Genomic DNA, 25,839 nt, shown 5'->3' on the forward strand with positions numbered 1-25,839 from the left:
TATAATTAGTGGACACAATCGCTCCGTGTTTGTGTTGGAAAATACGCGACGCTAAGGCAGGCCTTTGATCACATCTGCGCGTGCCTCACGCGCGCACCAGATCAGACGCGTTTGTTTACCGCAGTAAATAAGGCACAATTACCTCTACTTCTGACGGAACCGAAGACGGGAAGAACCAGATATCCGACGTGCACTAACACCATCCTGGCTCCTTTGTTGCTGTGCTGCCCATGGACACCTTCGCCTTCCAATACGAGACCATTCAAAATGCAGCCCAGACGGCAGCTGCTCGCACACAAAGAGAACGGCAGCCAATGAGGGCGCACGCCGCCGCTTCCTGTGGCTCCGGCCGCAGCCAATTAGAGCGCTCGGCACGGCGGCGAGTCTTTTGTGAATTAGCTGTAGGGGGTTTGACGTGCTGGACGCGGCGGAAACGCGCAGCTACTGAAAAAAAAAACGCGTCAAGATTATGAACTATGACGTCAGCGGGTAAATAATGATATGAAAATTGTATATTAATAATAAAAAAGCTCAAAGATTATTAAGGTTATGTAATCGATCCGTTTTCTGTTACATCAGTATTACAGGTTAAACATACATAGTGTTAATTCAAAGCACAAATAGTGATGTGTATGTGTGTATATGTATAGGTATGTGTGTGTATATGTATTTGGATGAGTGTTTCCCAGAACTGGGTTGCAGCTGGAAGGGCATCCGCTGCGTAAAACAAATGCTGAATAAGTTGGCGGTTCATTCCGCTGTGGTGATCCCTGATTAATAAAGGGACTAAGCTGAAGGAAAATGAATGATTCGGACATATTCAGACACACACACATTTATAGTCAAGCCCAAAATCATTCATATCTTAAAGTTACTTCTGTTCAACCAGTAAGTTGACACAGACGTCTCTCAAAGGATAATAGGATGACTTTATCAACACATTTCTAAACATAATAGTTTTAATAACTCATCTCTAATACCTGATTTATTTTATCTTTGTCATGATGACAGTAAATATTTGACTAAATATTTTTCAAGATACTATTATTCCGCTAAAAGTGACATTTAAAGGTCTAACTAGGTTAATTAGGCAGGTTAGGGTAATTAGGCAAGTCACTGTACAACAGTGGTTGGTTCTGCAGACAATCGAAAATAAATGTAGCTTAGGGGAGCAAGCAATATTGACCTTAAAATGGTTTAAAAAATGCTTTTATTCTAGCCAAAATAAAACAAATAAGACTTCTTCCCGAAGAAAAAATATTTTAGGAAATACTGTGAAAAATTCCTCATTCTGTTAAACATCATATGGTAAGAGAGCTAATCATTTCATCTTCAACTGTATATATATGTCTCTCAGTGCTGTTTTTTGAGGCAGCTGTTGTATAACTGTTGTCAGCAAATGCCATCATAGCTTCATATTTGAGGTCTGTAATATGTTTAGACCAGCCTGCTCAACCAGTTGCTTTGTGTTTTAAAACATCTTTGAATGAAAGCAGGAGAATCACAGACAGACAGACAGACAGGGCCTGCTGGCCGTAAAGGGGGTTGGTGCTTTGAAAGACTATACACTCCATATGTCAGTCCTGAACCCCTTCCCCCATACACACACACACGGGTCTGAGCGGTGATTATCTCTGCTCCTTCTGTTCAGTCTTCTCACCATGACCCCTGTGAAGACCCTCACGTCCTCCAATTATAAACCAACACTCGTCATTGGGGCTCCATTATAAAGAAACCTTTCCTACTGTAGTTGACTTCTTCACAGCTGTTTCATTTATAAGACCTGGACATAACATTTGTCCAATTATTATATTTATAAACACTTCATTCAGGTGATCTGACCTTCACTTAAACAACGAACAAAAGCTTTGAAAGAAATAGGAATTAATATACACTTACCGGCCACTTTATTAGGTACACTTTACTAGTACAAGGTCGCACCCCATTTTGCCTTCAGAACTGCCTTAATCCTTCGTGGTATCGATTCAACAAGTACTGGAAATATTCCTGAGATTTAAGTCCATATTGACAGATGCTGCAGATTTGTCGGCTGCACATCCATGATGCCAATCTCCCATTGCACCACATCCCAAAGGTGCTCTATTGGATTGAGTTCTGGCGACTTTGGAGGCCATTTGAGGACAGTGAACTCATCGTCATGTTCAAGAAACCAGTCTGAGATGATTCACGCTTTATGGCATGTTGCGTTATCCTGCTGGAATTAGCCATCAGAAGATGGAGACACTGTGCAAGCTGAACTGCCGCTATAAGCAGAGGACGATCACGCCGCCCTCAACCCCAATGTAAAAACAAAAGTAACCAGTTATGAAAATGAAGTGAGATGTCACGGACCTCTATTCTACCGCCCTATGCGCAGATATAACTGAGGATGCGCGGGTGCTGAGGGAGGTGTCGGATATATAAATATATATAAATACATATATATATATATTTATATATATAAATATATATATATATATATATATATATATATATATTTTTTTTTTTTTTTTTTTTTTTTCTTCATGTCTAGACGAAATTTTTATGACTAGAAATCAAGAAACTCTTTAATTATTTTAGTTTAATTATTTATATTATATTATTTATATCCTATTTTTACAACACTTTTGATCAAATGAGTGCATCTTTGTTGAACACAACAGACATTTAAAACATTATAAAGTCCCTTATTTTCTGTTTGGAATGACTAAATTCTCCTAAAACATCCTCTCTGTAATAAAAATTCTATTTAATTCAAGTTTATTTGTATAGCGCTTTTTACAATAAATACTGTGTGCTCATTATTGCATTATAATCAAATTAAGTTAAAGTTACAATCAATTATAAGTCATTATATTTAAATATAATTTATCTGCAGTTTCCGATTATATAGGCGATGTCCTTGTGTTTATGTTTAAAGAAGTGTATTTGTGTATTAAGTGTGTGTGTGCTGTCCTCAGAACAGAATAGCTGAACAGCAGCGACGCAACAAAACTTTCCTTTAGTAAAGCCTCAGCCTGAGTGAGATTAGCATACAGCTGCGTGCGTCTGCGTGAAGGAAGCCCTTATTTCTTTGTCATTAGGATAAACAGACTCGCTAACAGCAGCTGCCTATCTGTGACCCGCAGAGGTCAAAGGTCACAGGCGGCTTTCCCACGTCTGCATTTATAAAAGCTTTGTGCTGTTATATTCAGAACGTAAATAACGACGATAATGAAACAACAACACCACGCAATAGTACTCTTTAAATATCTCTGTTTATTTATCTTAAAATAGTTCATTTAAATTCTACATCAATGTTTAAAGGAAGAAAGACTCGCGGAAGCAAAAAAATAAAAACACTTTTGCTGTGAATTTAAAATACTTAAAAAAACAACAACAGAAAGATAACATGGAGAGAAGTTAAAGGTAAAGTATTCTCAAATGTTAATGGAATTGGTATAATGGGATTAATAATGTCTTGTTTATTATTGCTGTTTTTTGGAGGGGAGAAGGGGGGTGTTTGAATAGCCAAACGCTCCGGCAGGAAACACGACTGGGAGACAAAAAAAACAAAGATGATGTCATCATAATGAGGGATTAAGAACTTCTAAAGTTTTAGAACTTCTGAGAATTTTGGAATTTTAGAACTCTTGAGGATTTAGAATGATAGAACTTCTGAGGATTTAGAACTTAAGAACCCTTGAGGATGTAGAACTTCTGAGGATTTAGAACTCTTGAGAATTTAGATATTTAGTACCTCTGAGGATTAAGAACTTTAGAACTCTTGAGAATTTAGATATTTAGTACCTCTGAGGATTTAGAACTTTAGAACTCTTGAGAATTTAGATATTTAGTACCTCTGAGGATTAAGAACTTTAGAACTCTTGAGAATTTAGATATTTAGTACCTCTGAGGATTTAGAACTTTAGAACTCTTGAGGATTTAGAACTTCTGAAGACTAAAAACTTTAGAACTCTTGAGGATTTAGATAGAAATTTAGAACTTCTGAGGCTTTAGAACTTTAGAACTTCTAAAAATTAAAAACTTTACAACGCTTGAGGATTTAGAAATTTAGAACCCAAGGATTTAGAAATTAGGAACTTTTGAGAATTAAGAATTTCTGAACATTTAGAACATAAGAACTCTTGAAGAAGTAGAACTTTAGAAATTCTGAGGATTTAGAACTTTAGAACTCTTTAGGATTTAGACATTTAGAATTCTTGAGAACTTAGACATTTAGAACTCTTGAGGATTTAGAATGTTAGAACTCTTGAGGATTCAGAACGTCTCAGGATTTAGAACTTTAGAACTCTTGAGGATTTAGAAAATTAGAACTTCTGAGGATTTAGAACTTCCTGAGGATTTAGATGTTTATAACTCTTGAGGATTTAGAAATTTAGAACGTCTGAGGATTAAGAAGTTAAGAACATCTGAACATTTAGAACCTTAGAACTCTTGAGGATGCAGAAATGTAGAACTTCTGAACGTTCATAACCTTAGAACTTCTTGAGGAGACATTTAGAACTCTTGAAAATTTAGAAATTTAGAATTCTTGAGGATTTAGAACTATGGAACTTCTGAGAATTTTGGAACTTGAAAGTGGAATTTGAAACGTAACATTTAAAAAAAGGGTTGAGTAGGAAATGAAATGTGCTGTTGTGTTTTTTGTGTGTGTGGGAAAGAAGCAGATCGAATGTCATCAGTTATTCATTCACCTTTGTGGTTTTCAGCCTGCACGATTCATCCGTAGAAAACAAAAGAAGAGATTTTTTTGCAGAATCACGCTGTGCTTTTCTGCACAATGAAAGTTAATGGAGATGTCAAAAACACAGTTTTCTGAAGCCATTTGTGCTTTTTCTCATAATAAAACGTTAACAAAATATGCAAGTGTTTACGCTTGGAGTCTAAAAAAAGCTATACACTTATACACAAAAAAATAAATAACTATATATATTATAAATAAAACAACTAATAGGATATTAATTGAATCAATAAAAATTTCTCAGTCATTTCAACTTACATCAGTCAAACTAAAAATATTAAGTCAAGATAACAACATTTCTTGTCATGACTTTTTGTCATCATTTTTTTAAATGCAAGTAATTTAATATTACTTAGTAAATGAATAGTTCTACTGTAACAAGGACACCCTAAAAAGCTTTTTTGATATCCCAAGTCTGTTTTCCCTATGAAAGCTCCTTTATTTGACCACAGTACAGCAAAATTGAAAAATATTATTGCGATTTGAAAAAGACTTTGATTAAAATGCTAAGTATTATTATTGAAATATAATTTATTCACACAAATTGCCAGAAATTACCTTTCTCAATGATCACATGATCTTTCACAAATCATCCTAATATGATACGTGGATGCTCAAATGTATTATTAAAGTTGATAACTGTTGTCGGTGCCAGTGGTGTAGTGGTTAGTGCCTTGACACATAAACTCTGGTGCTCACGGCGACCCGAGTTTGATTCCCACCTCGTGGTCCTAAACTGATCCTTCTCCACTCTCTGCTCCCCATGCTTTCCTATCAATAATCTCTACTGTCATATATATTATGGGGGAAACCCCCCAAAAAATATATTATAAAAAACAGATAACAGTTGTGCGACTTCATCTGTTTTGCTCAAAATAGGATTTATTTTATATTATCAGAAAATGTAAACTTTCATAACAATAATAATGACTTTACTGTTACTAATTTACAGCATCTAATGAAAGCATTACTTTGATTTAAAAGCTCTATACAAAAATTTTTAGCCTTTCTGTGAAATGTAAATACAAAAATATGTTATAATAATATAAGTGCTGTTTAACAGAGAGAAGATTTTGTTTTCAACACATTTTTAGGCATAACCGTTTTAATAACTGTTTTGGAAATCAATGGCTACCAGTTTTCAACATTCTTCAAAATATCTTTGTTTTGGAGCAAGTAGATTTAGCAAGAATTAAAATCTTTGGGTGAACTATCCCTTTAAAATGACACGAGGGTGGGTGAGTAAATGATGATGGTTTCAGTTTCTGAGTGAACTGTGCCTTGTGAAAGTGTTCAGGACAAAAGAAGTGCAAATATGACACATTCTGTCAATTGTAGAGTCCAGTCACTAGTGACAGATGTGCCCACTTTAAACTCTGGAAGCACTTCCTCTCCTGCAGAAAACCAGCCTGAAGCCGAGACAACAGCTGAGAGCCAGCATTTTTCCAGCATTAATCAGAATATCTTGTTTTGTGTTCAACAGAAGAAAGAAATCGATAAAAGTTTGATTTAATCAGCACTTGAGGGTGATCAAATGTGGGAGGAAATTTTTATTTTTGGGTGAACTGTCCCTTTAAAGACAGAACAACACATATATATATATAGAAGAAAATGTAATGTAGCAACTTTTTCCACTCAGAAACTGCCAGTGAGTTTCACAAATGACAATGAATTAAAAACAGGGATGCTCTTATCGATCGGCATCAGCTGATAATCACATTTAATGACTCGATCGGTACTCGCCAATCTGGCTGATCTCATGAAGCGATGTTGTTTATGAGTTTATAAGCAGAGGAAGATGCACATGCATTCCTCTATATTATAGCCTACAGCAGCCATAATGTATAAGGATTTAAATCAGGGGTCTCCAAACTCGGTCCTGGAGGGCGGGTATCCTGCAGATTTTAGCTCCAACTTGCCTCAACACACCTGAAAAAAGTGTTGCATGCAGAACTGTTGCAAACATTTTATTTGTGTTGAATTTAAACAAACAAATTACATTTAATTATGTGCAACTTAATTTGTTTGTTTAAATTCAGCCCAAATAAATTGTTTACAACCATCTAACGTAAAAAAAAAAGATTAAATCCAAGGAATCATCTTTGAATAATTTTTTTTCAGAGAAGGATGTTTTTAGAAAGCCGAGTAAGAGCTTGATTAGCTAGCCCAGGTGTGTCTGATTGGGGTTGGAACTAAACTTTGCAGGACACCGGCCCTCCAGGACCGAGTTTGGACATGTTTGATGTAAATGATGCATGCAAAAATCTTAAAAAGGTTTTTTTTTTATGAATATTTAATAATTTAACTTTAATATAGCAATAACCAGTAGTTTATAGGCTTTATTTTATTTATTTATTTCCTTTTAGTAGAAAAGTATTAGATTTACAGATGTGTGTTTTAACTTCTTATGCATCAAATGTGTGCTCCACACCTTTTCTTAATTGAGGCATGTTGAATTCTTCTTTCGTCATTTGCAATGCTTCCAAATTGCATTGTTTGACATTTTTTTGAATGAATTTTTATATCTGTGTTATATTACTTTCTGTAAAGCTGCTTCTGGCCATGACATGTCCACACTAAATGGTTAAAAGAGATGCATTTAAGAGATTATAAGCAGCATTCCTCATTTACTCTCTTTGGTAAGATGAGATCTCCACTTGAGTATCATATCTAGAGGAAAAACATGCTTAAAGGGGTGGTCCAGAGTGCATTTTTAAGACTTGGTTGTGTTTATAAGATGCAAAGCAATGTGTGCTCATGCTTCATTTGTAGAAAATCACATTATTTTTTTTCATATATCCTACTTTGATTATATATAGCTACTCAGCCAACGACTGTCATATTTCCTAGTTCCTATGAAGACCCGCACTCAAGAGGCTCTGATTGTTCAGCTAACATAATGTGCTGATTCGCAGATCAGCTTCACATCACAAAGAAGCATCTCTGCTATAACATTACGCCTCTGGCCACACCCCTTTACTGCACAGGGTGTATGTGTGTAACCTAAAGGGTTTATGACATCATTACCCGGATATGTTTTTTGTAGTCCCCAAACTTCGTTCGCTGTAGGCTTTGCTAAGCGAACTCTGTAAAAGCTAACGTCTCCCTATGCTTTGAACTTTGAGCATCTTACATTAAGAGATGTTGTTTATGTTCACACAGTTACATTACACATCAACTAAAGTTTTAAATATGATATCATATTGGACCACCCCTTTAATTCATTATAAAGCTTAACGCATTAGACTTGTATTGGCCGATCACCATGACAAGGAATTGGTACTTGGTATTGGCTGCAAAAATCCTCATCGGAGCATCCCTATAAAAAAAGTGTGTATTTTAGGACAAAATTTGTATTTTTGGGGGTGGGGGGAAAATATAGCCTTACAGTCTTTCACTATTTACAATTTATCACAGTGTAGTACAGAAGAGTCACACCAACTACTTTTTGCAGTGTTTCCGGTAATTTTTTTCCAGCCTGGTCTCACGAGGAAACGTAAGTATTTTACGTTTCGTCAGTTTTGTGGCTAATTCGAACGAGTTCAGTCGTACGAAAATGTACGATTTTAAAAAGGAGGCGTGGCACTCAACCACACCCCTAACCCCAACCGTCATTGGGTGATGAGCAGATCATATTAAATTGTACGAATTAGATCGTACAAATTCATATAAATTAGCCAGTAAAACAAAAAGTTACGAATTGCAGTAAAATTGTGTTGATTTTTTTCTCACACAAAGCTTTAAAAATGGCTTCAGAAAACTGTATTGATGTTCACTTAAAATGCCATCCATCACTATTCACTTAATTAACAAGAGTGCTACCAAACATTTTTTACATCCCTTTTAGGTGAACTATACTATTAAAATGCCTCCACTACAACATTTTCCCTTTTATAAGGCAAGACACTACAGGCAAAACGTTTTATTTTATTTTTTATGCACTGATCAATTTTAGGCTATTTGGAGTTTCATAACATGTCATTTAAGACAACAAAAATTAAATGCAAAAATGTCATGTAAATAAATAAATAAAAATCCAAAATCCTCTTTAAGAGTTTATTTATATTTCCTTTTAGTTTATTTTATTTAAATCTAATCATTAAGGCTTTACAATTTTTTTTTTCCGATTTATATTCAGATTTTCCAGGGGGATTTGTGTATATATTGTTTACCTGATTTTACACAGTCTTAAAAGCATGTGAATTATACTTTTGGCTGCTGATTGTATTATTAGACTATTACAGTTACAAAAAGCTTTTAAAAGAACCTACTGTAAAATTGATTCATGATGTTTATCTATTTATGCAATTTAGGGCTTATTTAAATAGATATTGCCTCATTAGCATATCTAGCTTTAGAGAAAGTACTTAAATACGGCTATTCGCCTGTGGTGTATTGCCTTAATATATGGTCAGTGGCTTCAAATGATTGGCAGATGTAAAGGTCCAATCAAACGCTTAGAGGGGTGGGTAACAGTTTAAGGTGGGGCTTAGAGAGCCAAAATGGCCTCCAGCATGGCTCCAAAAGCCCTGAAAAGAACCTGCAGGGTTTGAGGGCGATATACAAGTAAAACAATTCACATTCAGGTAGTGAAAGCTGGTAACAATTGTGAGAAAAACAAACAAAAACGGACTGAATATATTGCCAAGACTCAAACTTAAAGAGACAGTTCACCCAAAAATGAACACTGCCATTATTTTTTTCACCCTATCTCCCTATCTTTTACTCTAAACCTGTATGACCTTTTTTAAACTTAAAGAGACAGTTCACCCAAAAATGAACACTGCCATTATTTTTTTCACCCTATCACCCTATCTTTTACTCTAAACCTGTATGACCTTTTTTATTCTGAGAAACAAAGAGGGAGATGTTTTGAAGGATGTTCATGCTGCTCTTGTCCACAAAATGACAATAAAAAGGCATAATAATTATTTGTATGCATTGCACGCTTTGCTTAACAAAAATGGCCATCGTTATTAATAATATTCAAGTGTGCTTAAGTGTTAAGACAGCTCTGAAAACAAATGAGGGCGAATAAATGATGACAGCTTTCATTGACTGGGTGAACGATCGCTTTAATACGCACAGTTTTCAAGATGCATATTCATATTGCTCTTCGAACAAATGATTTCTATTGGTAACATCAAGTAAAACACAGCAGAATATCAATAAATAGTTTCAGTGGTGTCTGGGATAGCATAAAGCAACCATAGAAATATGTATATAAAACTAAGCTGTGATTAAATTGCTCTGAAAATCTATATGCAAATTAGACCCCATTTAGAAAACAAAATTACCACTATTTTTTTTTTCTCTCATCACACATTGATTGTATTCACAAGTTGGTATACTACTGGTCAAAAGTTTGGAAACATTAAGATTTGTTTAGGTTTTTAAAAGATGCATTACTTGATCAAAAATAATGTAAAATTGTGAAATATTATAATTAAAATATTAGATTTTGAAATATTCATTCATTTTCATTAGACTCAGTCCCTTTTTTAGTGGTCACCACAGTTGAATGAACCACCAACAATTCAGGCATATGCTTTTATGCAGCGGATGCCATTGCAGTCGCAACCCAGTACTGGGAAACAACCATACACACTCATTCACACACACTCATTCATACAATATAGCCAATTTAGTTAATCTAATTCACCTACAGCGCATGTGTTTGGACTGTGGGGGAGACCGGACCACCCGGAGGGAACCCACGCCAACACTTGAACCAGCAACCTTATTGCTTTGAGGCCACAGTGCTATCCACTGAGCCAATGTGTCACCCTTAAAATATTTTATTTTGTAAAGCATATCTGAATTGATTGGATTCTTCAGAAGACACAAATATGAAGATTTACCAACCAAGAATAAACAGTTATTAACATAAATTATTATTAATTATAATTAGTTTAATATTACTTACTCTTACTCACAGGGCTGTTAAATAGCAAAGTTGACATATAATTGCCCCATGTTGGTGTTTTGTAACGCCTAATTTTTACAAGTGGGTCGTTAGCCCAACGCTCAACCCCCACACAGTCACTATAGACAATATAGCTTACTCAATTCACCTACAGCGCATGTCTTTGGACTTGTGGGGGAAAGTAGAGCACAAAGAGGAAACCTACACCAACACAGGGAGAACAGCGACCTTCTTGCTGTGAGGCAACAGTGCTAACCACTGAGCCACCATTCCGCACTTAATTTAATATTAAGGTTATTAATAAACAATTTTCACTATTCACATGTCTGTAGATTCATATTTAACAACTTTTACAACATTAATTCATATTTTTGGGATTCTTTAATGAATCCGAAATCCAAAAGATGAATTAAAACCAATTTCTTTGTCCTTTCTGTCACTTATCTTTCACAATTTAATAGAACAGTGCTAATAACATAACCTTTTATTTTACAAATAACATCTTTTTTTTTTTATTGCACAATCATCATAATAATGGGCGTCACGGTGGCGCAGTGGGTAGCACGATCGCCTTACAGTAAGAAGATCACTGGTTCGAGCCCCGGCTGGGTCAGCTTGGCATTTCTGTGTGGGGTTTGCATGTTCTCCCCGTGTTAATGTGGGTTTCCTCCAGATCCTCCGGTTTCCCCCACAGTCCAAACACATGCGCTATAGGTGAATTGAATAAACTAAATTCCCCATAGTGTATGAGTGTGTGTGCATGAATGAGTGTGTATTGTTATTTCTCAGTACTGGGTTGCAGGTGGAAGGGCAATCAATGTGTAAAACATATGCTGGATAAGTTGGCGGTTCATTCCATTGTGGCGACCACTGACTAATAAAAGGACTTAGCCGAAAATGAATGAATGAATAATAATAATAACAGTTATAATTATTATTATTATAACAACTTCTTGATCATGAAAACAGCATATTAGGTTGACTTCTGAAGGATCATGTTACACTTAAGAATGACAATATAAAAAATCCAATATTTCAATACAGAAAAATAAATAAAACAAAAAATATATTCAAATTAAGCTTATTTGAAATCGTAAAAATATTTCACATTTTTTGCAATATGTTTAATTACATTTATGCACCCTTTTTATTTTATTTTAAGCAAAACTTGATGATTTTAAACTTTTGAGCACAAGTGTAACTGGATAAATTCTATTGGCTTAATAAAAGCAAGGGTCCATTTCTAATGCGAGATGTACAGCGGGGGAAATAAGTACTGAACATATCATGTTTTTTCTGTGGAATAATATTTCTAAAGGAGCTGTTGACATTGAATTAAACCAGATTTTGGTAAAAACCCAAATAACACAAATATAAAACAAAACCAACAAATCTGAAAGATGAGTTCTGTGTATTAAGATTGAAATGACACAAGGAGAAAGAGCTAAACTATTGAATTGTATAAAATACTTGATAAATAAGGCTTGTTAGGTGACGGCAGCTTAAAGGCGCCTCTCATATCGAGAACAAAGCCACATGCGTTGCTCAGGTCTGAGTTTTTCACAGACGTCAATGTAAAACTCTTGATGGTTCTGTGGGTCTCGTCTATCAATTCTGAGCTTTAATTTGTATTTTCTATTGGATTCAAGTCAGGTGATTGGGTAGGCCATTTCTACAGCTTGATTTTCTTTCTCTGAAAGCATATGTGAGTTTCCTTGGCTGTGATTTGGATCATTGTCTTGCTGAAAGGTCCACCCTGGTTTTAACTTCATCCTCCTGCTAATGTAGATGTTGGACTGAAGCAGCTGATATTTATTTACGCTGAAGAAGGCAGATGGTTTCAGCAGCTGTCTGGGCTTTCACTGCCTTTCTATACCTTCCTTTCTTCATGTGTTTAATACTTTTTCCCTGAGCCATTTAATTTTATCACACATAACTTAAATTGTAAATTAATTAGATTAGTTTTCTATGGTTTTACCAATATCGGGTAAAAATTTCAAGTCAACAGCACCTTTAGAAATATGTTTTCTGAATAAAAAAAGGGGACGTGTTGAATACTTATGTCCCCCGATGTATGCAATGAACATCTTCCGAAACTCTCAGGACACACACACACATTCACACACGCACACAAACAAACAAACAGACGTATAGTGAAAGCAGTATTGGGTGAGGAACACACACTTCAAGGCTTCTCCCCACACAGCAGCATCAAGTGTTTGACAGTGAAACAGTGGGCCGTTTTTTTCTCCGCTCAGAATAAGACCAGCAGGTTTTTATATTTATGTCTCAGCTAACAGCTCTTCAGCAGCTTAACAGGAAGTTACATCACAGAAACAGGGCTGGGGCGGTTCAGCAAGCGACTCCTGAGGCCGACAGCAGGATTTGTGTGAGTTTGTGAGGGTGATTCTTTAAGGAGGGCGAAGTGACTCAAAATAAAGAAAGTAAAAGAAAGAGAAGTTCAAGACATCGAAATCTCAGGATCTGAGGAAGTAAAACATCCCTGATTTACCACAGTGAAATTACTGAGGTTTGAGGAGCGATTCATGCTTTTGTTGTTGTTGTTTGTAGCTGAATCTCATTAAAACACACCAAAATCTAAAGGAAAACATAATTTGCTTAAACAAAATGTATTTGTAGCACAACATTTCTAAATTTGATATTATTTTCATAACATTCATTCACCCTACAGTGTATCCATGTTTCTTTATGTTACGTGTTAGTTTAAATCAGACCCCTAGTTTTTCACCATTTTGCGATTGCTGAATTTAATGCAAAATCAATAAAGTTGCAAAGTTTTTTTTTATTTAAATGCAAAATAAGCACAAACATTTTAAATAATCTCATAAAACATCCAATTTCAAACCATGTCATCAAATTATATTTATTTCAGTTCACGGATAATTGTTTTACATGACTTATAGACGTTGCATACACAGCACAGGTGATGTATCTGTGTGTTAGGGTCGCAGGATTCTGGTTAAAATGTGAATCACGATTTTTTTTTGGCTTAAAATCAAGATCACGAATTCTTTCTCACGATTTTTTAGATGTAAAATAAAGGTTAATACGAGTAGGCTATTATTATTGTCAATTCTCAAACATCATCACCTTGGAATTATGAGGTTCTCTCTGCGTTCGGAATGATTTTGAGATATTGAGCTTCAAAGTTTTTGCAATCCATATAGCAAACAGTATGTGTGCAACATTAGTTTTTTTTTAAGTCTTAAAATGTAAACAACTTAAAAAAAACATCTAATAATGTAAATAAGTTGTCATTTAATAAGAATATGTCAATAACTCAATTTTGACAAAAATGTCAGACAGAACCTTATAATTCTAAGGTGACGATATGGTAAAACAACAACAATAATTTCAGGCCTATGCGTAGGTCTAATGTTGGTTAAACTGCTAAATTTTGTACAGTCAGTATGGTGGACTTGAACAGACTTTCAATATGTCCAGTTTGTTAATTCACAGTAAAAGGATGACATTTGAATATAACTATTCATAATTATAAAGTTGGTTTATTATGTTTAAGACATGTGCTTGTGATTTGTCTGTGACAGCATTGTTAGACCATTTGGTAAAATCAGACACTTGTCATCATATTCCTTCTTGCATTGTATTCGATATTATATAAGCTAGAGTAGCTATACTGACACTGTAAAACATTGCTTGTGCTTTCTCGGTAGCTCGTGGTCAGCTTACGTGTGATTTTGCGGCCGCGAATACATCCTTACATAAAGACAGAAATGACATTTTTGGGCGAATTATACCTCATAAATACAGTATAAGACACTTAACGCCATTTGAAGGTGTTTATGTTCCTGTGAAGACTTGTGCAAGAAGCCTTTATGCTTCTCTCCTGACCTTGAAAATATGGTCCCACTTTATATTAAGTGTCCTTAACTACTATGTACTTACATCAAAAAATAATTACAATGTACTTACTGTGTTCATAAAGTATTTGAGAACACTTGTGGTGCTCTTGAGTTGGGATAGGGGTTGGGTTATGGACAGGTTTTTTGGCATGGGTAGGTTTAAGGGTGGGTTAAGGTGTAGGGAATGGTCAGCAGTGTATTTACAAATGTAATTACAGAAGTAGGTTACAGATGTAATTACATACAGGCATTTAATCAAGCATAAGTACAAAGTAAATACATGTATTTACACAATAAGTACATTGTAATTATTAATTCCTGTGTAAGTACATATTAGTTAAGGCCACTTAATATAAAGTGGGACCAAAATATAATTGGCTTAATCGTAGAAAAGCTGAATTAAGATCATGTGTAGGGTAGAATCGAGATCGTGCCCTCACAGTCTTAATGTTAGATAGAAGTGGGGGGAAATGACTTGCAGCCTGTGCAGTAAGCAGACACGGCTGAAGCGCGAGTGATTTACATGTGATGTCAATGCAAAGATGCGATTAGACATGCTGTGGTGCGGATTGTGTGTTTGACGCACTTCAAACTGCAAAAGAAAGTGTGAGCAAACATCTAACAAACAGAGCAATGGAACAGACAGAAAAGCAGGCAGCTTACAATAAGAGTTTGGTTCAAGGATGACGGCCGCTGAACATGACCGAATTGAAGGACATTATTTGTGCTTTACATGTATGGCTGGCAGCCTATTATGATGTGCGTCAAATCAATAAATGATTTCGCTCAACTCTTTCTCTGTTGTTGACGATAGAAAACTATTCCCTGCCATTAACGAGTTTTACGGCAATCCGTATTTAAGGTGTATTATGGTAGGGGAAGCCCTAGCGCATGTCCTAAGTTAGGCACATGAAGTCAGATGCTCCAGGCATCTGAGAAAGTAAGATTGTGGATAAAAATAAGAGTTATACAACTATCCTTTGGCTTCATCCCTACTGTTTTAGATCTTGTCTTGACAAGAGACCAAAATAAAAAAGCTTTATTTTTATGATTTGTGTCATTGTGTCAGAATGCGCACATAACATAGTAGACTACCTAATATGGTAAATAAGAGATGTATATATATTGTTTTTTTACCGCAAAATTGTTTGCAAATTTTTGGGAATTTCCGCGAGAACAGTTATTTTAATGCAAATAAATCACAAAATCATCATAAAAAACTAGGGGGTCACAAGCTTTTAAGGTAACATTTGTTGAATTTCTAATAATGATTTTCTTAGGTATAACAGTACTACATAAATTGATATTATATATATATATATATATATATATATATATATATATATATATATATACATACAGTTAAAGTCAGAATTATTGGCCCCCCTTTAATTTTTTTTTTCTTTTTTTAAATATTTCCCATATGATGTTTAACAAAGCAAGGAAATTTTCGCAGTATGTCTGATAAAATTTGTGTATATATATATATATATATATATATATATATATATATATATATATATATATATATATATACATATGTATGTGTGTGTGTGTGTGTGTGTGTGTGTGTGTGTGTGTGTGTGTATATATATATATATATATATATATACACACACACACACACACACACACACACACATATACACATACATACATACATACACACACACACACACACACACACACACACACACACATATATATAAATATATATACATATATAAATATATATATATATATATATATATACATATACACACACATATACATATACACACATATATATATATACACACACACACACACACACACACACATAATATAATAGTACTAAAAATAGTCATCATCATTTTAGGCTAAATATAACCTCTATATTCCTGATTTTGGATCAGTTTCGTGAGATTCACCCTTATACATTCAGCATTTATTTCTTTAAGGAAGCCCCATAGTTTTATTTTGAAGACTAATATCTTTAATACCTGACATTATCGTAGGAGAACGCGGTACAGTAAAGCACTCGCTAACCACTTAAATCTGTCAACATTTTCAGTCTCACAGTAACTAATAATAACTCATAGTGTATCAGGAAAAAACATTGAGCAGTTTTGAAGAGGTTTTCATTTAATGAAAACTGTGTTGGTAGATTCACCAGTCAAATGTCATGGTTTGAGTCACTCAGCCCACCAAGCGCATGTATATAAGTGTATCTAAGCATGTGTGTGTGTGTGAGTGAGTGTGTGTGTGTGAGATCACAGCAGATATCTGTGCCGGTCTTCATCCAGTGTCAGATCCACCACCTCAGGAGGAGGAACCCAGCCCGACTGCGCAGACGACGTCCATGATGGAGGAGCTCTTTGTTTCCAGGAAGAAAGCGACTGGATCACTCCGCCACGAGGAAACCTTGAGACAACGCTGGAAATGATAATTAAAAAAGCATTAATTCACCATCATTTCAAAAATGGGTTATGGAATAGGGAAAGGTGGAAAGAGCATATGAAAATTTTCTCCAAATACACACTGAAGGACGGTGATAACCAAGCCAATGCTAAAAAACTAGCATTGACAAAACGTAACGGTGTTGTTGCCTCATGTCTGGTTCTGACAAAAGTCTTTTCGTCGATTCCAGTTGTAAGAGAAACAAATAATAACTTGACTTCTAGTTGATCATTTGGAAAAGTGGCAGAAGGTCGAAGGTTAAATTAGATGATACATGCAGTTCTGAAAAGTGTCAATCATGAGCCAATACTAAAGAACAAGGCTCAGAATTGTGCATTATCTTGCAATACTTTTTAATGAGTTTGAGAAATTCTTGAAATTGGAGGAAGGGTGCACATTTTTAAATAAGTCAAAATATATTTGTTTATTCCATTATGAAAACAAAATTCTAATTACAAAAATGTCCTCTATAAAAGCCTTTTTTTACTTCATAATGCAACATTTTTAACTTAATTTGATTTATTTCTATTGGTGTGAATTACTTATCACTTTTATATAATTTAATTTAAAGCAATATTTATCCTTTTTATAGTTAATTACATTTCCTTGTTGATAGTTGTAATAAAACAATTTTTGTTTTTCCTTTTATTTCGATAAATTATTCAGAAACAAAATATAAAAATATTATTAACTAAAAATATTATTTTTTAACAAAAATGTACATGAAATTATTCCCATAAGACCAGAAGCATGCATTAAAATGTTTTTTTCTTTTAAAAGAATATATAATAATAATAAATATACTGAAAAAAAAATTCAGCAAAATTGTTGCAAACTTTTTATGTTGAACTTAAACAAACAAATAAAATTGTAATTTTCAACTTTGTTTAAATTCAGACCAAATAAATTGTTTACAATCACTTGACGTAAAAATAATAATAATAATAATAATGAGTAAATGCAAAAATTCATCAATGAATCTTATTTTTATTTTTTTTACAGTACACACTACCTGACAAAAGTCTTGTCGTCGATTCCAGTTGTAAAAGCAACTTATAATAACTTGACTTCTAGTTTATCATTTGGAAAAGTGGCAGAAGGTGGATTTTTCAGATGAATCATCTGTTGAACTGCATCCCAATCATTACAAATACTGCAGAAGACCTACTGGAACCCACATGAACCCAAGATTCTCACAGAAATCAGTCAAGTTTGGTCAAGGAAAAATCATGGTTTGGGGTTACATTCAGTATGGGGGCGTGCAAGAGATCTGCAGAGCGGATGGCAACATCAACAGCCTGAGGTATCAAGACATTTGTGCTGCACATTACATTAATAACCACATGACAGGGCAAATTCTTCAGCATGATAGCACTCCTCATACTTCAGCCTCCACATCAAAGCTCCTGAAAGCAAAGAAGGTCAAGGAGCTCCAGGATTGGCCAGCCCAGTCACCTGATATGAACATTATTGAGTATGTCTGGGGTAAGATGAAAGAGGAGGTATTGAAGATGAATTCAAAGAATCTTGATGAACTCTGGGAGTCCTGCAGGAACACTTTCTTTGTCATTTCAGATGACTTTATTAATCAGTGATTTGAGTCATTGCAGAGATGTATGGATGCAGTCCTCCAAGCTCATGATGGAGTCAGACACAATAGGTTAGGATAATTAGGCAAGTTTTTGTATAATGATGGTTTGTTCTGTAGACTGTTGAAAAAATATATAGCTCAAAGGGGCTAATAATTTTTACCTTAAAATGGCTTTAAAAAAATGTTTAAACTGCTTTTATTCTAGACAAAATGAAACAAATAACACTTCCTTCAGAAGAAAAAAATATTATCAGATATACTGTAAACATTTCTTTGCTCTATTAAACATTTTTGGGAAATATTAAAAATAAAAAAATAAAATTCAAATGGGGGCTAATAATTCTGACTTTAACTGTATATATATATATATATATATATATATATATATATATATATATATATATATATATATATATATATATATATATATATATATGTTTATTAATTGTAATTGAGTTAAAATGTTTAATTAATCACGATTTTGATTTTAGGCCAAATCGCCCAGCCCTACATCGCCCTACACTGTCTTTGTTACTAAATAACAGACTGTGATAGGGATCATCTCACCTGGCGTTTTCTTGAACTCCGACGATCTCCACTTCACTGTCTGTGGACGCCAGAGTCACCTGAGAAGGTGTGACTTCTACTGCACCTACAAACACACAACACACTGGATTCAGCAAACATTAGCAAAAACAATTGTGTTCACTGCGTCATCAAAATATGAAAGATCATTGGGCAAAGTTGCGATATTGTAAAAATATATCATTAGAATGCAATTCAAATGAGCCAGTAATTTAAGTTATGTAAACAAAAAGTAGCAAGCTACGTCTCCAACTATTTTCATGCGTATTTTGGAATATTACATAAAACATGCCTAATAGATACATCATGATGTGTATAAATCGAAATAACTTATGCACAACACTGAGTAAGTCTTATGTTTTTGTTTCAACAGATTATGCGATAAAATAATGTGTGCAATGGGATGTCGTTAATAGACAAACCAGTGTTTTGAGCACACTGTAAAACATCTGAAATGTTGCTTTGGTCTTTCTAAAAACCCTCAGCCAAAGTCTGTCATCACAGTGGTTTAGTATTATTATAACATTATTAATACCTCCAAAATTGTCGAGCGACTGTCTGTGCTTCCAATGAGCTTATCATGCCCCCAAAAGCCACAACATGATCATTGCATTTCGTCGTCTTATTAATTATAGAGCTAAAAATAAGACTTGTGCAGCTTTCTACTAGAGCAAACTCCATTTTTCAGTTTGATATTTGTTGCCAGTTTATTAGATGGCACCAAAGCAGGGCTCAAAAATAAGGACTGCCTGATGGGCTGGACAGGAGATACTCGGGACAGTAGACAGAATCGGATACTGATTAGTGCTGCCTTGTCAAATAAAGCTTAATTTGCCTGCGACTATTAGTCAGTTGCATCCAAATACAGTCTTTTAATCAAGAAACAGTTTGTGCTTTTAAGCCTTTGAATGCTATCTTTTCTGTGATGTCGTAAACGCCATATTGCTTTCCGGTTCCTCTTACGTGATTGGTAACCACCTGTTAACAACCAGTACAGCAAAAAGGAAATAACATAACATTTTGAGGCTTAAGGAAAACGTGTTTCTAATGTCTTGAAAGCTGACATTTACGTGGGTACAACGCGACAAAAAAATAAATGAAGTGATGTTTTGCAGTTAAGGCTGATTTATACTTCTGCGTCAAGCGCACGCGTATGCTACGGCGCAGCCTATGTGTTGACACACAGCCCTACGCCGTGGTCGTCGGTGTCGCTGATGCGCACCTCTCAAAAAATTTAACTACACATCGCAACGATCCATAGCGCAAGCTTTATGATTGGTCGACTTGGTGGCGCTGACGAGTGTGGGCAGGACAGAGAGCCGTGTGAGCTCGATGGAGCGATTGTTTACAAGAGTGGAGCCCCCTGAAGGAGCTCCGGATGGAAAGTTTTTTTTGTGTTTACCTCATAATTAAAGTTGTTGCATGTCCGCCAGTTCCTGCCTCAAAATGAGCGAGTTTGAGCCACTTGTATATTAAGGAATCGTTCAGAAAAAAACAAAACACCAGCGAAGAAACTTGAGACAGGAACATAAACACATCACTGCCAACTAGTGTTTCGGAAGTGTTATTGCAGAACAACAGAAACCATGCGCAGAAGTATAAACGTACAGCTACGCGCGTTGCATGCGCTATGGGTCACGCCGATCACTTGACGGAGAAGTATAAACCAGGCTTTAGCTGTCAGTTTGGCACGTCAACCACCTTTTGGTAAATAATTCAGAACTGCAATAAAATACTGGTACATTTCCATACTGCTCTTTTTGTTCGCATAACTCTTTGAATTTTGCTCATTACACGTTTTAACATTTTTTTAATATTTACATTTTGGATGAGGCTTTATTTTTTTGCACATTATTTAACATGTGTGTCTAAGAAAACGCTATTAACTTATTTTTTTGGTGGGGCCAATGAAAATTTCGGCAGGGGAAGTAAATATCTCAACTGCTGGCCCAATTGGGCTAGTTTAAAAAGTCCTTACGCCCCATTCACACGGGGCTTCAGCTTGACAGAGGGCGTGTCTGAAGTTGGGGCTGACGTGATCGTCATAGCAGCATCAGCCAATAAAATTAGTCAGCAATTGGCAACTGAGCTGGTGTATTTGCATACAGCGATCTGATTGGCTGATGCTTCCATCAGCGCTTGAAAAGTTGAGAAAGGCCCAGCTTCTGCAGCAAGTAATGCCACTGACGGATCCACAATGCATTCAAAGTGAATGGGAAGCGTTGAAGCTGATGCTCCGTGTGAATGGGGCGTTAGCGTCGGACCTTGCGAAGTGACAAAAAGTGATGATTCTGTTAGCAAAAGAGCAGTTTTTTGAAATATGAGCATACGAGTGCATGTGTAAAATGTGATAGTGATTTTATAAAACAGTTCAAAGAATAAGATCACATTGAGTTACTTGCATTGAGTGACAATGCTGTTTATTTCTGTTTAGCCAATGAAAATAATTCTAAACAAAGCTGAAGCAGAAAATCTGTCTCAGAATCACTCTGTTTTTCTCCCCCCTGAATGAATTTGTTTTTGAACATATCAATATTCCATTCATAAGCACTATACCTGTCAATCGTCCCGCTTTTCCTGAGATTCTCCTGTATTTTACAATTATATCCCGCTATTATCTCGTAAAGGTATATACTGTATTTCTCCCATATTTTTAATCTTTCTATGAAGGGTGGCATTAAAGATTACAGACCTAATTCTCCCTATACGCAACCCATACCACCGGACTACCAGAGGACACCCATTGCTCTTAAATGTAAATCTGTTGTGTGCTTTTGTTTTATTTAGGCATGAAAACACTTTAAAATACATACAAAAACAGCAGGATTTCCTTCCTTTCCTTCCCTTTTACAGGCGCCGTTGCTTCTCCTATGCAATCCTCAAAACAGGAGGGAGTATGCCTTATTTTCACATCAATGTTGACAAGTATGATATGGACAGTCATTGCATTGCCTCTGAAAGTCAGGATTTAATAACAAATGACTCACTAAGGCAGGAAATTACTGCCACCTACTGGTGCTTTTAGTGTCATATTTATCTATTAAGGTGTTTAGAATAGTTGCTTTTTGTATGTTTCTTTCATGATCCCCTTTTACATGTTATAGCACGTAATTCGATTATATTAGCGACACTACGATATCCACATTTAAAAAATCCCCTTGCTGATTGGCTTTGAAAGTGATAAATTTACATTTTTGTCCAAATTATTCTGTCATTGAAGCCAGTAATAATCTTACTGTAACGGTTAAGACTAATTTATACTTCAGCAAATGGTCCGGTGTAGCCTTCGAGCGGTCACAGCCCTCACCATGGCTGACGCACTCCTTTAAAAAATTGTAACCACGTCACAACAATGCGTAGCGCAAGCTCTGTGATTGGTCGGCTTGGTAGAGGTGCCCAGTGTGAATGGAGCTGATAGCTGCGAGCCAGATGAAGCTAGTGTTTACAAGGGTCCTGTGAAGAAGCTCCAGATGTTGTGTTTACCTTATGATTAACCTTGTTGCACGTCTGCCGGTACCCACCTCTGAATGAGTGAGTTGTAGCTATTTGTATATTAAAGGAAGCATTCAGAAAAAACAAAACACCTACGAAGAAACTAGACACAGAGGAACATAAAAACCTACTGCCAGCTAGCATTGCGGAAGTGTTATTGCAGAGCAACACAATAAGCGCACAGAAGTATAACGCCCCATTCACACGGGGCTTCAGCATCAACGCTTGACTGATCATCATAGCAGCGTCATCCAATGAAATTTAGTCATCAATAGGCCACTGTCTAGCAGGTGTATTTGCATAGAGCGATCTGATTGGCAGACGCTTCCGTCAGGGATTAAAAAAGTTGAGCTAGTCCCAACTTCTTCAGCGAGCTATGCCTCTGAAGTGGCGCTGACGGATCCACAATGCAGTTCGGCAACACCTGACGTCACCCATTCAAAGTGAATGGTAAGCGTTGCCGCTGACGCCCCGTGTGAATGGGGCGTAAATGCACGACTACGCACAAGGCACGCGCCATAGGTCACGCCGATCACTCAACGCAAAAGTATAAACCAGCCTTAAGTAAACACTAAAGAGCTCTAGTTATAGTGCAAATTTTCCAAGTAGCTTCTATAATGTAATCAATGAAGCGTCAGTTTCGGATTTATGTCTAATTTGCCTTCATAATTAGTTTTTCTTTAGCTTGAATGTCAGCGTAACGTCTGTTTTTAAACTTATATTTGATTCTTTTTTTATGTTTGTAAAAGTTTCACATCTATTTTTCATGTAAAAAAAAAAATCCTAAATAACAAATCTACCACATTTATTTTAGTTGATAAAAAGGTGCGTAATCATCTCAATAGTAATGTAATGGATTGTGTTTTTAAAGTCTGTAATGATGCGCTCAAAAACTCACATTTTGCAAATAAATCAAAATATAAACTTCGCTAAACCCGGTGTAAAAGTGCACAGTTAAACTACCGTCCTGCAGGTTGAGTAAAAAAACAAAACATAAAAAACAAAAAACAAACCTGACAACGACTGCTGTTCCTGTTCAGAGTGTGTATCTGAAATATCATAGTGTCCAATCACTGCAGGACCCACTGCAACACACACATCAGAAGATTCACCAGTATATTCGTATGTCCACAATTCTAGTCTCACTACTCTATAACTTTCCTGTAAAAACAACAATCTTTCCAAACATTATGTAGATTTTGCTTTAAATTGCCATTCACACCAAGGACGATAACTACAAATTTAAATATTTAACAATAACCATATTGGTGTCCACACTAGGCATAAGATCCTGACGGTATCATAACCTTGGATAAAAAATATCACAGTTTCACGGTATTGTGATTACTGCTCTAAAATATATTCTTTTTAAATGTCTGGGTAAAAATCTAAAACCCATTTCAACACAATATATTTTATTTTGAGTAACATTTAAAATATTTTGGAGCAGTTAATGGGTCCGGCTAAATGAGTAATTGAAACAGCATCTTTTCTGCTGAAGATATTCCTGTCCTACAAAGCAAAAAAAAAAAAAAAGGAAAAAAAAAAAACGTAAACAACATTAAGATACGGTATATCTTAGGGTGCTCGCTGCAGAGCCATTTGAGGAGAGCTGAGCTCCAGCGAGGGGGAGCATGAGCTGTCGCTCCTCCTCCTGTAAGCTGTTTTAATGCGTACACCAACCCCACCCCTAACCCTACCCCCAGTGACATCACTTGTAGAAGAAGTGCAAAAAAGATGGAGCTCAAGCTTAAGCTCCCCCTCGCTGGAGCTCAGCTCTCCTCAAATGGCTCTGCAGCGAGCACCACTTGGAAAAATTGGCGGTTTTAAAACCTTGACTTTTCCAAACCGCGACATACCTTGAAAACGGTTATCATTCCATGTCTAGTGCACTCCAGCAAATGATTACAATCTGTTGTTAATGCTTGTCTTGCATTATCCACTTGTAACTTGCAGATGTTCTCAGTGTGCAACATTTATAGCATTTCTAACCAGTGAATCCAGCTCATGTAATCAATTGAATCAAACATGGATTTAAGCAACGCAAAGATTCCAAAACTGGACACCATAGTTACTTATTTTATACTTTAATCTGCTTGCATGTACATTTTTATTATTGTTCTCGTTATAATGTTATAACCAAAGTCACTATGTTTGAATAATCTTTGAAAAAAAGGGTCTAACTTCTCCACAATGTCTGTAGCTTTTAATTATGCGAGCCCTTCATATTAATCATATCAATAAATTCTGACTGACTTTCAGTGTTTATTTGGTTGTTATCTGAAAAAAATCTTTATTATTATTATTCATGGTGTGAACAGCCCTTAATCACATTTGGTCATGCTCCTGCTTCATATTTTAAAAAATAAATAAATGATACAAAATATATAAAATATATATATATTTCTCTTAGTATGAGGAAAATAAATTAAATTTGTGCAAATGCTCAATTTAAACGAGTAGAATGGCTTTAAAAGCAAAAGGCTGCAAAAGCCTATTCCTGCCATGAAATATGATTTCTTTTTTCCAAAACTGCAATTGGCTGATATTCTACCTTTGCTTGTTGCAGAAAAATTAGATGCAGACATTAGGCATGGGGCGATAACTGTTTTCAAGATATACAGCGGTTTGAAAAGGTCAATGTTTTTTAAACCGCCAAGATTTTCTGCAATACCCTTCCTAAGATATGTTACTTTTTTTTTTTTTATTAAAAATTTTATTTTTTTAGGACAACAATATCTCCAGCAGAAAAGATGCCCTTCAATAATTCAATAATTCATTTAGCCGGACATGTTTACTGCTCCAAAATATTTTAAATGTTTCTCAAAATAAAATATACTGTGTTTAAAAGGAAAAAAAAGCTTTAGTTTTTTTACCCAGACATTTAAAAGAATATATTTTACACAATACCGTAAAACCGTAAAAATAAAATAAATTATATTCCATATAATTTATTTTAAAGCAATATTTTTCCTTTTTATAGTTGATGACATTTCCTTGTTGATTGCTGAAATAAAATAATTTTGTTTTTTCTTTTCATTTTAATAAATATTTCAAAAAATATATAGTGTTAGTTTCAGTTATATTAAAACTAAAAATAATATTTTTTAACAAAACGAAATTATTCCCATAATACCAGAAGCATGTATTTAAAAAATCTTTAAAAAATAAGAAAAAC

General features: G+C 35.2%; 2 protein-coding genes and 2 long non-coding RNA genes across 7 annotated transcripts in view; all 4 read right to left on the minus strand.

Annotated features, from left to right (window-relative positions):
- Positions 1–274, minus strand: part of ark2ca (arkadia (RNF111) C-terminal like ring finger ubiquitin ligase 2Ca) — a 37,861-nt gene extending 37,587 nt beyond the window's left edge. For both annotated transcript variants that reach the window (XM_087300571.1, XM_087300570.1), the window contains exon 1: positions 143–274. In XM_087300571.1, coding sequence (XP_087156697.1) covers positions 143–203 — 61 coding nt within the window. In that variant the 5' untranslated portion in view covers positions 204–274. The remainder of the gene's footprint in view (positions 1–142) is intronic.
- Positions 275–3,238: 2,964 nt separating this feature from the next.
- LOC147838720 (uncharacterized) lies at positions 3,239–6,379 on the minus strand. Its single transcript, XR_015519887.1, has 2 exons — positions 3,790–6,379; positions 3,239–3,699 (listed from the first exon to the last, which is right to left on the minus strand). It is a non-coding gene; the product is annotated as an uncharacterized LOC147838720 (long non-coding RNA).
- Positions 6,380–7,073: 694 nt separating this feature from the next.
- LOC141379964 (uncharacterized) lies at positions 7,074–14,250 on the minus strand. Of its 2 annotated transcripts, XR_015519901.1 has the most exons (3): positions 10,819–14,250; positions 9,555–10,406; positions 7,074–9,451 (listed from the first exon to the last, which is right to left on the minus strand). It is a non-coding gene; the product is annotated as an uncharacterized LOC141379964 (long non-coding RNA). The 2 variants fall into 2 exon arrangements; XR_015519900.1 differs by lacking the exon at positions 10,819–14,250 and having other exon boundaries at positions 9,555–10,527.
- A 2,230-nt stretch (positions 14,251–16,480) lies between these two features.
- The window catches only part of ark2n (arkadia (rnf111) N-terminal like PKA signaling regulator 2n), a 40,547-nt gene continuing 31,188 nt past the window's right edge, over positions 16,481–25,839 (minus strand). Inside the window, 3 exon segments of one of the 2 annotated variants that reach the window (NM_205680.1) lie at positions 16,507–16,969; positions 19,152–19,236; positions 23,675–23,746. In NM_205680.1, the coding sequence (NP_991243.1) occupies positions 16,807–16,969; positions 19,152–19,236; positions 23,675–23,746 (320 nt within the window). In that variant the 3' untranslated portion in view covers positions 16,507–16,806. 2 annotated transcript variants of the gene reach the window in all.

This window comes from Danio rerio, chromosome 21 (genome assembly GCF_052040795.2).
Source record: "Danio rerio strain M-AB ecotype USA chromosome 21, GRCz13ab, whole genome shotgun sequence".
Lineage (NCBI taxonomy): Eukaryota > Metazoa > Chordata > Actinopteri > Cypriniformes > Danionidae > Danio > Danio rerio.